Source organism: Heptranchias perlo, chromosome 18 (genome assembly GCF_035084215.1).
Source record: "Heptranchias perlo isolate sHepPer1 chromosome 18, sHepPer1.hap1, whole genome shotgun sequence".
Lineage (NCBI taxonomy): Eukaryota > Metazoa > Chordata > Chondrichthyes > Hexanchiformes > Hexanchidae > Heptranchias > Heptranchias perlo.
In genome coordinates this window covers 7,303,769-7,318,473 of record NC_090342.1, presented here as the reverse complement: position 1 = coordinate 7,318,473, position 14,705 = coordinate 7,303,769, and the positions used below count along the sequence as shown (strand labels likewise).

Below are 14,705 nucleotides of genomic sequence, written 5' to 3'. Positions count from 1 at the left end.
TTTCTGTTGAATTCTTCATGTTAGGCTAAAAGTAAGAATCTATTCTTATTTTCAGCAAGGTTTACACAAAAAGGCTACCATCAATCGTCTTTCAACAGAGTTTAATTTGATTGGCTAATCTAAGGTACCAATAGCCTTTAGCTATGTTGCCATGGTAGCTCTCAGCTGGAGTCTCTAGATACACAATCAACAAAAATTAAAAGTGCTGCTGCTGGAGGTCTTTATGAAGGAGCTAAATGTCTGTTTAGAACAGTATGTAATTTGTCCAGGTTACCAATGAAGATTACTAAAATGGTGGTGTTTTTTCTCTGGATAACAGCCAGGTATTATAATGGAACTTGTTTTTCTATTGTTATTATTACCCTCTGTTTATGCCAATTTGCAACAAGCAAGATACTTAGAAGTTAGGACAGCTTTAGATTTCCACTACAGCAGACATAATGGCCCAGATATTGCTGGAAAAATGATAGCGAGTTCACGGCGCCCACCATTATTAGTGCGTAAAACCCCCAGCAATTTGTGGCGAGGAAAAAATACGCCGTGAGTTCCGATTCGCCACAAAGGTTTGCGCCGCTCCGCCGTTAGCCTCGCCAAAACCGAAAAAATTACCATCTCACGGTGAGCCTCCCCGTTGTGTGTCATGAAATTGCTGGATTCGCCTTGTTAATATGAATTAATCTCACTGCAGCCACTTAGGGCTTGTAAACCCTGTTAATGTTGCGATTTTATGGTCCTGGCATGCCGCTCAATTTTGGAGACCCAGAAAGGGAACAGTGAAACTGTGGAGTCTCATTCCCGCAGGTAGTAAATTGTTCCTAGAGGTTTTTTAAATTTTAAATGTTTTACACTTTTTTTCTTTCTTTTCCTTTCTGCCTCCTTTTTCTCTCTCTCTTAATTCATTCTTTTTTTCCCTCTCTTTACTTCTCTTTCTGTACCTGATTTGACTCTAATCCCCACCCTATTTCCTTCTCTGTAGTTCGCTCTGTTTCTTTCTCTATCCTTACATTTCCTGGGTTAAGGAGGTAGACCTTTGGCCCCAGATGCCCCGTTATCAGCTCGCACTTCCAGCACAAATATAATACGATCAAAAGGGTGAGGTTAAAAAATCCAATTCAGGGGCTCGCTACAAGGTGACCCGCTCAAGTAATTTCTAGGCCATTATAGCACTAAAGTGGATCTAAAATGATTTGTTGTACTTTCATACCAAGGATGTGCAGACAGACTCTGTTCCAAATCACAATTCTTTTACCTCTCTGACATGAGTTTGAATATAGCCCAATAGAGGGGGTGAATGTCTCCATGTGGAGTGTAAACTTCATTGAATGAATAGAAACTACTATATCTAAAGGGGGGAGGTCTTTTCCTATGTTTCTGAGCATACTCATAGCCCACTATTTAATGAAGTAGTAGTTAAAAATGATAGAATAATATGGCTGCTGTGACTAGTGTTGTACATGGAATAATAAAAGCTGCTTTTATATTTTTTTTAAAAAAAAGAACTTTACATAACAAACATTTTCTCCTTTTGCATCGCAGACTTCAAAAGAGGAAATCGTGAGGTGGGAAGAAGGCAAAAAGTGGCAGGCCAGATTGGAAGGAGCGAGAAACAAGCTGAAAGAAAAAGAGAAGGAGGTGGAAACTATGACCAAACAGAACATCACTCTAAAGGAGTTGTATGCAAAGTAAGTTTTAGTTTTGCATGTTATTACTCTCATTCTATTGTGACCGGTGATGTTTTTTTTTTACTCTTATTGTGAAATTAGCTGGTAGGATTGTATTCAATGCAGACTATGTGCATCTGGAGTAATCGTTTGACTCCTACCAGCAAGCTTAACTGCCTAAGCATAAAATGTATTTGGTCTAGGCTATAAAATGCTTTGTTATTTTTATTAAAAGACTTTCTAAGCAGGTGTAATTACCAGCAGCCATTCATCATGCAAGAAGTAGTAAAGTAAAATGAAGTTAAAATACCATAAAATTTGGTGTACAATGAACTGATGTTGTCTTCTCCTTCCTGTTTTGCAGTGGCTGTTTCAGTAAACGTTCTCTCACATCTGTGTGTAACTCACCTTTTTTAGATAGACCGATCAATATTATGGATTACTACACCATTTTGTTAAATTAAAAGACTGTAATTACAATTGGTGGCATAATCCACAATTAGTGGGTCAATTTTCACATAAATGCTGATTCCATCCAACTTGACCTGTCTGCTTCCACCATTGATTTAAAGGCAACCACAGTTCCATTTTTGAAATCCAAGGCCTGGATGAGTCGTAATTTCTTCCAGTTCAACACTGGCAAGATCTAAGCCTCCTTTTTTGGTTCTCACCAGCATCTACCATCTTCTGTAAACATTCTTGCCTGCTCAGGCTGGATCAGGTGTTCAGCAATCTTGGAATCCATTTTAGTCCTGAGATGACCTTTATACCTCACATCCGGTTGTTTTCCAAGACTGCATTTTTCCATCTCTGGAATGTTGTCCATTTCTGTATCACCTTTCTCCCACTGTTGCTAAAATTATAGTCCATGTCTTCATCATGTCTAGGATTAACTTCTTCACTGCTCTCCTCACGGGCCTCCTCTCTTGCACCTTTCACAAACTTCAGTCAATCCCCAGCTTTGCAGAATGTGGCCTTTCACACATCAACTCAGGCACTCCCATTATCCCACTTCTTGCTGAGCTCCAATGACTCCTTGTTCCCCAGCATATTGACTTCAAGACCTTTGTCATCATTTAAAAATCCTTCCACATTCTCATCTCTTCCTACCTGAGTGATCACCACCACCATTATATCTCAGCATGCACCCACTGACTCTGGCTCACAGTCTGTTCTCCAGTACCTCTGTTCTATCTGTCTGATCTTTCAGTCACTAAACCCCTGCCCTCTATAACCTCTCCTTAAATCAACAAGGTGTGGAGATGCCGGTGATGGACTGGGGTTGACAAATGTAAACAATCTTACAACACCAGGTTATAGTCCAACAATTTTATTTGAAAATCACAAGCTTTCGGAGGCTTCCTCCTTCGTCAGGTGAATGTCAGGAAATCCTTGAACGTTTCGCATTTATATTCAGAGAACAATACCTGGTGATTACAGATAATCTTTCCAACTGCCCGTTGTCAAGGCAATCAAAGTGTTCAGACAGAGAGGTGTTACCTACAGGACCACCGAATATACAAACGGCCAGAACACAAAACAGAGAGAGAGGGAGAAACATCCAAAAGGAAGAGAAAGACAGAAAATGACCCGTTGAATTAAAGACAGATAACTTTTATTCGCTGGTGGGGTTACGTGTAGCGTGACATGAACGCTACACGTCACACTACACGTAACCCCACCAGCGAATAAAAGTTATCTGTCTTTAATTCACCAGGTCATTTTCTGTCTTTCTCTTCCTTTTGGATGTTTCTCCCTCTCTCTCTGTTTTGTGTTCTGGCCGTTTGTATATTCGGTGGTCCTGTAGGTAACACCTCTCTGTCTGAACACTTTGATTGCCTTGACAACGGGCAGTTGGAAAGATTATCTGTAATCACCAGGTATTGTTCTCTGAATATAAATGCGAAACGTTCAAGGATTTCCTGACATTCACCTGACGAAGGAGGAAGCCTCTAAAAGCTTGTGATTTTCAAATAAAATTGTTGGACTATAACCTGGTGTTGTAAGATTGTTTACATAAATCAACAAGTAGATGGACTTCAAAAGCCTCTTCAGGCGTGCTTTGGTCCTTCCCCTTAATCTCTGTCATCCTCATTTGGTGTCCTCTTTTGCCTCATTCTTAAGAACCTTGAGATATTCTCCTACATGAGGAGCACTATAATGAATATTGGTAGTTGTATATTTTAATTCGTATGTCTTTTGTGTGCTGCTCTCTTTTGTGGTGTTTATTTTACACTTTCCTGATTTGTTTCTTTCCTTATATCTGTTGTATGTTGTTCTCCCACTTATTTATTTACTAGTTTGATACTTTCTCTGTTATGGCTTCATTTCCATCCCCTTGCTGATTATATTATACTTCAGCCACAGTGAAACTGCTCCCATAGTACAAGTGGGTTCCCTGCATCTGCAGTGTCAAGATATATACTTAAATGAAATTATACTTGAGATTTTACTATAAATGCCTACAGATCAATCCAATGTTAATGCTAGTGGTCTGAGATACCATACTCAGAGACAACTGTATTGTGATTTGCAACTAAGTGAAATTCAGTCTTAAAACTTAATAAAAAGATCTAGGACTGTGTCTTTTTTTTTATAATTTACACCTGGACAACTTTCTCGCTTTGCAACGACGGAACTGGTTTTGTGTATGATAATCTTGGGTATCTAGCTTTGCTGCCTGGCCATTGCTCCTTATTAATTTCAGTAAAGAAAAATGTAAGTTGATGTTTCGTTACTGTAGGTATATATGTTAAGAGTTAACTTCTGTTTATAGCTTATGCATTTAATAGTGTTTTACTTCAAGAGCTGGCATTCCCTTTGTAGCTTTCAAATTCACTCAATGGTTATCATTCCAAATTAATGCGATTAATTTTTTTAATGACTAAATATGAAGCTAAGTGAGGAAAATATTGTACATTTAATGTGCCACTAGTAAATTGCCTATTGCGTTGCCAATAGTCAGTTGATGAATGTAAGTTTTTTAAATGATTGAGTAGGGAAACGTACTCCACAGAGACACCTCTGTGTCCATGGCGTGCGACTACATTGTGATAGTTGATATAGAAAAATTGAATGGGAAATGTTGATAGAAAAGCAGGATCAAAAATCGTGACAACAGGAGGTAAGTTTTACGGACAGGAAGTGTGCCCTGCACAAGATTTTTAATAACATACGGATATTTAAAATGTGTTTGATGGCAGAGCTGACCAGGAAAGGACATGTTTACAGAAGAAACTGAAAGCTCGCGGAATTACGGCAGACCAGGTAATGGGCGTCAGAACCATGGAATCTGATAGAGAGATTGAAGATTTAAGAAGAAAGAATGCTGAGCTGGAAGATCAGATTGTGGGCATGAGGTGGGTCATATGACCGCTCTCTTTCAAAATGTATTACAAAAGAATAGATTCAGACGCTGTTGTCCCCAAATGTTCATTGTTAATCTGAGTCTTTTACTTTAATATTTCTAATTACAGTTTGATATACTACCAGATCCTTATTAGTCTATTCATAAGTAACATGAATATTTTGGTTGTTCACTCTGTATGCAATGGGTTGAAAATCTACAGCCTTTCCGCCAGTACATACCATAACTCCAGCAGAAGGACGGTAGATTAGGCTGGATCCTGGCCTGTCTCAGCAGTTTCCATTGGGCCCTATAAGGGGCTGAGCCTCCACCCGCCCCGAACAAGTTGAGTGGCATTGGATGGAGTGCAGCCAGGGATGGAGACAGCTAGGCTGGGAGTCACTGCGTCCTTTGCCTCGCGGAGCATCAGCGGGCCAATACACCAAGTGGAAGCAGGCGTACTGGCCCATCGAAGAGCGGAAATGGGGCCCACCTCAGAGTCCAGGCCTGACCTGGACCTGGACTTCCCCTCCCAGAGAAAGAAGAAACTTTACAGGTAGTTTTCAGCCCTCTTGGGAAGTTGGGGGGGGGAAACAAAGGGGCACTTCTGTCTTGTTTCCAGGGAGAGGGTTGGCAGCATCCTTCGTGGACCAGGCAGATTATGGCCTCCTGGGATAGCTGCATGCCCAAGATGTGCCCTAGTTATGCGGGCACTGGCCCACTTTATTTAAATTAAGGGCCTCTCTCAAACCCAGCAGATTTAATGCCAGAGGTCACAGGTGGACACTTTCCAGCTTTTAAGCCAGAGAGCTGAGGCTGTGGAATTTCGGCCCTAACATTTTCACAGAAAACTAGTAAACTGCCTGTGGAGTTAACCCACAATCGGTTAATGAAGAAAAGTTTTTGTGTGTGTGTGTATTGATGTATATATTTAAAAAAAGATTCTGGTAGAGTTGGGAGAGAGAATTCAGAAATTCATTCCACAGGCCAGCTTAGTGGCCAGAGCCTGCAACTACATCGTGACAGTAGATATGGCAAAATTAAATGGGAAATGTTGACATAGCAATTTATAATGTTAAATGTTGACACAAAAGCATGACCAAAAATTGTGACGACAGAAAGGAAGGTTCATGGACAGGAAGTGCGGGCAAGATTTTTAATATATGTTCCCAATAGTAAAGTGATTTTAACATGAAATGTATGTTATTTTTGTGGGGACACAGTGGCTTCATAGTTCATTATTTCAAGATCTAAATGTATGATTCATCACCAGTGGCAGAAACCTATAACTCTGTTGGGTTCTTGAAGCTCATTGAAGCTGTACAAAAGCCTAATAACTAATTTATTAACGTGGAGCTTCTTAGAGACATGGTGCTTCCAAATAAAACACCTTCCGACACTTTACCACTTCTCCCTTATTAGGTGCATATCCTACTGCAGAAATAAGGGCGCAAAACATTTCCAAAGTGTTACTGCCTTTAGATAAGAGACGATATAGTCACAGTTAAAATATCTTTGATTCCTTCTTAATAAAGGTCCATTCGTTATAACTAATAACAGAAAATGATGTTTGATTTTTCTTTTCCTCAGGCAACAGCAAGCTTTACCACGAGATTCAGTGGTAGAAGATTTAACTTTGAAAAATCGTTACCTGCATGAAAAGCTCCAAGCTTTAGAAAGGCAGCTGTCAAAAGGCACACTTTCCAGACCATCGGTATGTGTTAATTTTAATGCTTCAGGAACACTGTAACCAACAGAATCATAGAATAGAATCAGACTGCACGGAAAGCGGCCAGTCAGCCCTTTGAAAGCGCTATCCAATCAGTCCGACTCCCCTGAGTGCTTTCCCTTTGAGGGAAGAAGAGTCATTTTTTTTGTCTAAGGAACTAAACTGTTTCTGTCCTGCACTATTACTCTGAAATAGGATTTTTGAAAGAAGACATTATTGAATGTAATTAAACGTAGTGAAACCACAGGCTGGGAATTGCTCTCGGCAATAACAGTGGGCAAACACTTAAAGCTTGTCTACTTTTTTCACTAGGTGTTAATCCATTTATTTTAAATGGGTTAACACCTCTGTTAAAGTATTGGACAGAGGAATGTCCTAGGAACACATAAAGCATCATCCACTAATATCCCCAAACCCTTGGCTTGTGTCTGCATAGAAACTGCATTGTGAAGAAATTTTTTTTTAAATAATCTCCCATTAGTTTGAATTTGGTTCCAATACAAATTACTATTTTTAAGTTTATATAATTGCTGTATCAGTTAAACAACAAAATAATTGAAAAAAGTTTCCTTATTGGAAGCACAGGGATGGTTAATTTTAACACAGCATTTATATTAATTTTAACAATCTAAAAGTTAGGGAGTGCTTTGACTGGAGTGGTTAAAGACAGTGTAGTAGATATTTTGAATGGGGTTTTCTGTATTCATCACATGTTCTCAGTGTAAAGTGATTTCTGTATTACTCTGTGCTCCATTTCATCTTTCATCCAGCTCTCTTTCTCTGTCCTTCTCTCTCATATACTGCATACCTTCTGCTTGTATGCAATAAACATCCAGTCAATGCAAACTTCAGAACTCCATGCACATGTTGAATCCAAAGGACCTGCAGCCATTATTACTGTCCGTGAAACCAGTACTGACAAAAGCATAAAAATGCGTACCAATAAGAAATATTTAAAGAAACCTAGATTGGGCTTGCGAAAGAGTAATCAGATTTGTGATGAGCAAGAAAATATATCTTCAAATGAGACTGGCAAAAATGCTGAACTGGGCAGTGAAAATAATAAGCATTTCAATGATGATACGATGTCTTCAACTTTAAGACCGGCGAATGCATGTACTGAAATCCAGGCAGTGGAGCCAACCGAACATCTGACAGACGATACAGCTGACGGGGGCAATACAAATGGAAAACAACCCTCGACTGAGGAAGAGACAGAAATGGACCAGGCAGCTGAAAAAGAGAAATCAGAGCAGGGAACTGATGATGATTTAGGTGAAGATATCGAAGAGCCAGAAATAAATGATCCTACCGTGGATCCAGCAAGCGATGAGGCGAGCACAAGTAGCAAGAGTGAGATAAGTATTGCAACAGGGGAAGAAATGGAACAGACAACGGAGGAAGAGACCGCAGAAGAACAGGGAGGAGTGGATTCTGAGAAGCACAGAATCCCTGAAAAACAGCTTCAGGTTATCCATGCATGAAATCTAACAGAAAGAACATCCCTGTCCCCAGTTGCCTCTTTCCCATCCCAAATAAAACAGACAGATTTTTTAATATGCTTCTCAAAAATCTAAATATTAATAGTACATATCTATCTCCAAAGTAAATTCCGATCTTCGTTTTACTTAATACATTCATCCATTATTTTGCTGTTAGATTTATGCCTGGGCTTTACTTTGAAAGAATCTTTCTATGCAGTACTGCATGCGGGGGAACTGATGTTTCTGATGACCTGTTTTATTGCTGTATTCTAGACCTCCGGAATTGGATCTGATGCTTCATCTCAAAAGGAACAAGAACTTCAGAGAGAGAACCTCAGTCTGTCCGCAGATAACATGGAACTGCGGTTTCAACTGGAGCAGGCCAATAAGGACTTGCCACGATTAAAGGTAAGCCACACGTGAGCAAATAATGTTAACAGCAAGAAATGCAGGAATCAATTGTTTTTTAAAAATTCATTCTCTGGATGTGGGCGTCGCTATCAAGGCCGGCATTTATTGCCCGTCCCTGGGAATTGCTCTCGGCAATAACAGTGGGCAAACACTTAAAGCTTGTCTACTGGAGTCACATGGAGGCCAGACCAGGTAAGGATGGCAGGTTTCCTTCCCTAAAGGACATTAGTGAACCAGCTCGGTTTTTAACAACAATCTGACAGCTTCATGGACACTTCTACTGACACCAACTTTTCATTTCCAGATTTTTTTTTTAACTGAATTCAAATTCTCAATCTGCCACGGTGGGTATTTGAACTCACATTCTCTGGATTACTAGTCCAATAACATAACCTATATGAAAATATAATTACATGCTATAGTGCTCTAAAAGTAGCAAACAGTCAATGGATCCTGGATAATCATCTAACCTAGCCCTATTACATTGAAATTGATACATATGGACAAAGCCAATTAAATTTACTCAGACTACTATAACAGGTTATTCTCTTAACTTTACATGATGCATTTTATTACTTTGTTGTCATTGTGCTTTGTTACAACAGTACCTAATGAGGGGTGGCACAATGAATATGTAAGATTTATTAATACCGTTATTTGTAAGCATATTTTATTACAGTTATGCATTTTTATGTACATATACTGTTTTTAGCTGAACAGCACAATAAACAGCACCAAATAACTTGCTGTGTTGTATCAGTCAGTCCATTGAGTCTGTTTAAGCTTATTTTATGAAAGTAAATTTTATTTCTGATTAAGTAAGGCACACTTTGCCCAAACTACAGTGTGCCTTCATTTCACTTTAAAACAAAATAGCTGGTATAATTCCTTTGTTATATTCACGAGCATGGCAACTTGTTACTGAAAAGCAGTCAGTTGTGGTAACTTTGAGTCCTCACTAGCATCAGTGAACCTAGTGTAAATAACAGAAATACGGGCAGAAATCATTTTAATGGTTGAGAAATGATGGACAGTGCCCGCCCGAATTTCCGAGTTGTGCTGCCAGCGAGTGAAGCTCCAGATCACCCACACAGGCTTTTAAAATTACTCCCAATATGCCTCCGCTGAAATTGGTTTTAAAATCTGGTTTATTTCTTAACATGTTATTACTGGAAAGATCAAAGGATTCATTTTTCTGCTTTTACTTGTATAACTTGGTTTAAGTTGTGTTCCCTGTTTCTTACCTTTTCACAGGATCAAATAGTTAATTTGCAGGAAATGTATCAGCTTCTCAAGAAGGAGAAAGCAGAATTGGAAAGAAAGCTTGGGAATGTCCGAGGGGTAAGTGTGATGTTGTGCTTTCCACGATAGTTGTGTGTGATAACTAGTGAGTGAATACTGTCCTAACACACCCCAACACCACACTTTTCACTTTTTAGTTCTTTTAGTACCTTAGAATAATTGGCTTGGCAGATTTCCCATTTTGGCAGTTTAATAAATTTACAGGGTGTAATGTGGTAAGTAGATTCTCCTTCTGATGAGTACTTGCACAGTAAGAATCTATCCTCCTGAACAACCTTCAAGATTCCTAGCGTGTTATCTGTTCTAACAGTAACACTTCGTTAATTCACAACATAGTGGCTTCAGAAATTGATACTAATGTTTATTTACATGTGTGTCGGGGTAGAAATAGCCACTCACCTACCTATCCAAGTCAGGCAAAATACAGTAAAACTGGTCAACTTTACAGTAAATACATTCTCACTCGAGCTCCACAATTGCTCGAGTTCCATGAAATATTCTGTACCATTAACATTATTTGCGCGATTAGTCCAATGAAGACGTTCCAATCAAGGAAAATTAGGCTTAGCTCAGTCTCCATGAAATGAAATGAACCTTTAATGAAGCCCCTCGCAGTGAACGTGGGTGGAGGTTAAAGTATGAAGCACATTTTGTTAAACCTGCCTTCTTTTTCATTTGAGAACTTTGTGGGAACATTGTAATTGGGGCAGTTTATTTCCATTGCTGCAGGAAAGGCAACAGGGAGGGCTCCATTTAGCTGAGGCTGCCTATCTAGGCAGCCCAGGCTGCAGAGTATCTATAGTATTCAAATAGCATCAGTGACCAATTAAAAAATATACCCACTGTGTGGCTATCACAGGAATACATGGGAACATACAAAAATGACAGGCAGCCAAAGACCAGCCTGCCCCACACCATGGTGGCTGGAGCATTGTGACTAGACACTTCCAACCTCCCCCCCCCCCCCCCCCAAAAGCCACGTAATCTCCTGGGAGAGGCAAAAAAACAGAAGACAAAACCCAGGGCCAATAAGGGGGGGGAAAAACTCTGGAAAATTCCTCTCCGACCCTCTCCAGCAATCAAGACCAATCCAAGAGATTACATGGGGCCCGATTGTACCAGGGGTGCAGGTACTCGGCGGGTAGGCCAGCGGGCGCGTTGAAAACGCGCCCGGTGAAATTAGTGGGTTGCCCGCGCGATCGTTGCAGGCAACACACTAATTGGATCCACTTACCTGCTCCTCCGGGTTCCCCGATGCTGATCTGCGCGTTGGGCGGGCTGCGCATGCGCAGTAAGATCTGTCAGCTGGAGGCGCTCTATTTAAAGGGGCAGTCCTCCACTGACAGATGCTGCCACAAACAGCAAAAATTACATCATGGAGCAGCCCAGGGGGAAGGCTGCTCCCAGTTTAATGATGCCACACCCCAGGTATCATTAGATGGGGTGAGGAGGAGGGGGAGGACAGAGATCTTCCCCCCGGCGGGCGGGAGGAAGAGGCCCACCTCTGCCACCAAGATGGCCTGGCTCGAGGTGGCAGAGGGGGTCACCTGCGCCACCAACATATCGCCCACCTGCATACAGTGCAGGAGGCGCTCCAATGACCTCAGTAGGTCAGCAACAGTGAGAACACGTAGTCTTTCCCCGACACTACGCCTGCCACAACACTGCCCCCAACCCACATCTCCATCGGCACTGCCAACACTACTCTGTCACATGACCCCTCATACCCACTCAAACCTCATCCTCAACTTACCTGCACCTACTCACCTCGCCAGTACTCACCCCGCCACTACCACGCAACCCAATCCTCATACAATCAAATGGCTCTATCCCATACTCACCCTCTCGTGCATCTCTCTCACGGCCAGCCTCACTCAACCTGCCACCACCTGTGCTGCAGCCACAGGGCATGCATCACATATGTGCAGTAGGCAGCGTAAGGCAAACGTGTCGTGAGCATGAAGGGGATGCACAAGGGTGTTTGAGGGATTGTCATGGTTCTTACTTCTATTGAATAAAAGAACAACTCACATCACACATATTGGCACCACTACTGCATTGTCTTTGCGAATCCTGTCCGGTTTGTGCAATAATGCTCGCTCCTGGGTATCCCGATGAGGACCCACCACTGATGCCACCCAGTGTGTCACTGCAGAGTGGGTGTAGGTGTATTTGCAGGGTTCTTCTGCGCAGACGACTGAGAGACATCGGGGATGTCCCCGGTTGCAGCCTGGAAGGCTGTGGAGCAGAAGTTCGGGAGGGCAGTGGTGACTTTGACAGCGACAGGTAGGAAGATGGTGCACGGGCCAGCCAGGAGCAGCTCGGCATGAAAGAGGCTGCAGATGTCCACGGCTACATGTCGAGTGACTCTGAGCCTCCGTGTGCACTGCTGCTCAGAGACGTACAGGAGGCTGAGCTTCGGTCTGTGGAACGTGGGGCGAGGGTAGTGCCCTCTGCGAGGCATCTCTCTCTGCAGTTGCCCTCCCTCCTGCTGTGCAGGTGGATGTGTCACAGCACTGTGTTGTGGTGCTCCACGTGTCAGAGGTTGACGGCGTGGATGGCGAGGCTGGTGAGGCTGGTGATGCCGTTCGCCCTCCGAGGAGGTCATGACTGCAGCTACGGCGGCCCCCATCCGCAAAATGTACATCTGAGGGGGTCCGCAATGTAGGTACATGTCTCCGGACCCCGGCGTAAGTGAGCAGGTTGGTGACTTCGACCATCAGGAGGGGGGTGGTGGAGGCCAAACTTTGTCCCAAGTGACAGAGCGGCCTCCTGCAATGGCTGAGGGTCTCCCCCCACCCCACCTGTCAAATGGACCTTTGCAGCTGCCACAGGCTGACGGCTGCAACACGTCCATTTCAACTGGGACTGTTTCCCCCTATGTGTGAAACAGTCCCATGTTTATCCAAAATCACACACAGTCCCTTAATCAGGTCAGTTAATGACCTAAACAACCAAAGTAAATACACTCAAGTGGCATCCCGCTGGCTTTAATTGCCTGCGGGATTCCCACCAGCGGGGGCTGCGCAAGCACCCCCGCACGTCAGCGCGGAACCAGGACGTGGGCGGGATCGAGGCGCGATCCGGTCACGTGCCTGGATATCGGGATTTTCGGGGCCCCCCCGCTGGAAACCCACAGGAAACCCGACGGTAAAATCGAGCCCATGGACCGTGTATTAACTGTTAATCCACATGCTTTCTATATGATGCGACCTCTGTCCCTGTCAGGAACCGGTCCAGCTCCCTCTTAAAGACAAACAGAGAGTCGGCACCCACCACACCAGCCGGCAACACATTCCAGAGGCTCACTACTCTCCGGGAAAAGAAGAACCGCCCAACATCCAATCCAATCCTACTTTTGTGTAGTTTAGATGCATGTCCCCTGCTCCTCCCCATCTGTCAAACTGAAATAATCTATCAATGTCTTTGTAAGCTTTATTCAGGGCACATGAAATATACTGTACACAAACTTTTACAACAGATTCTGGGGCAACTACAGACTTACTGTTATCTCTTTACAAAACTTATAGGCCGGTTCACAATACTGATTACCTGGAACATTAGGGACTTGAGCACATAATCAAGGCTAACACTTTAGTGCAGTACAGAGGAAGTGCTGCTTTGTTGGAAGTGCCGTATTTTAGAAGCGACATTAAGCTGCCTGTCCAGATTGACGTAAAAGATTCTATGACACTATTCAAAGAAGAGCAGGGGAGTTCTCCCGGCGTCCCAGACAATACTTATTCCTCAACTAACACCACCAAAAACAAATTAACTGGTCATTTATCTCATGGCTGCTTGTGGGATCTTGTTGTGCATAAATTGGCAGCCATGTTTGCATATTCTGCAAGAGTGACTACACATCAAAAAAAATAATTTGAGACAAGTGCACGTACTTTACCAAACCAATTGCACAGAGAGAGAAATTAGTTTCATTGCAACTTGAGAAGTTGAAAATACTGCCCTAATGTGAGTCTGTATCTGTCTTGGTTTCAAGAATAAGTGTTTGCTCAGAGGGTGCTTGTTCTGGAGACAAGATTATTTCCGCCCTTGAAACTCCTTAAATTAACTGAGGTTTTGTTTTTAACTCAGTCACTGGCCGACACAGACAGTTATTAAATATTAAGTTATTATTTGGCAGTCTGGGCGGAGCGGCAAGACGATGCCCGAATTAGAGAAAACGATAGGTTTGATGAAGAAGGTGGTGGAGAGAGTGCAGCGAGAGAACGAGGAGCTGAAGAAGGCACCAGGAGTGGTATCCAGTGAGAAACAAACCTGTCTTGAAATGGAAAACGAAAAGCTGAAGGTTTGTGTTAGCGTTACGAGATCTTACTTTTGTTTTTACAGTTACATATGCACAACAACCTGCTATACTAGGAGAAACAGCTCCCCCCACCCTCCCCAACCCCAGTGGTGAAGGTGAAAATTACCCCCCGGGTTTTTAATAGGAGATAGACAGCTATCATGGCTAAGGTTGCACCGTGCCAGTTGTGGCTCTGCGGTAGCACTCACTCCTCTGAGTCAGAGTGTTCAAGCCCCACTCCGGAGACTTGAACACATAATCCAGGCTAACGCTTCAGTGCTGCACTGTCTGAGGTGCTGACTTTCGGATGAGACGTTAAACCGATGGATGTAAAAGATCCCACGGCACAATTCGAAGGGGGCTTTTCCCCTGTGTCCTGGCTAATATTTAACCCTCAACCAGCATTATCACATTGCTGTTTGTGGGACCTTGCTGTGCCATGTTTCCTACTTTACAACAGTGACCACAC

At 42.7% G+C, this 14,705-nt stretch overlaps 1 protein-coding gene across 3 annotated transcripts in view; it reads left to right on the top strand.

Annotated features, from left to right (window-relative positions):
- Window positions 1–14,705, top strand: part of cep290 (centrosomal protein 290) — a 99,632-nt gene that overhangs the window by 67,731 nt on the left and 17,196 nt on the right. For all 3 annotated transcript variants that reach the window (XM_067999308.1, XM_067999307.1, XM_067999309.1), the window contains exons 42-47: window positions 1,537–1,682; window positions 4,865–5,020; window positions 6,598–6,721; window positions 8,494–8,628; window positions 9,886–9,972; window positions 14,075–14,239. In XM_067999308.1, coding sequence (XP_067855409.1) covers window positions 1,537–1,682; window positions 4,865–5,020; window positions 6,598–6,721; window positions 8,494–8,628; window positions 9,886–9,972; window positions 14,075–14,239 — 813 coding nt within the window. The remainder of the gene's footprint in view (window positions 1–1,536; window positions 1,683–4,864; window positions 5,021–6,597; window positions 6,722–8,493; window positions 8,629–9,885; window positions 9,973–14,074; window positions 14,240–14,705) is intronic.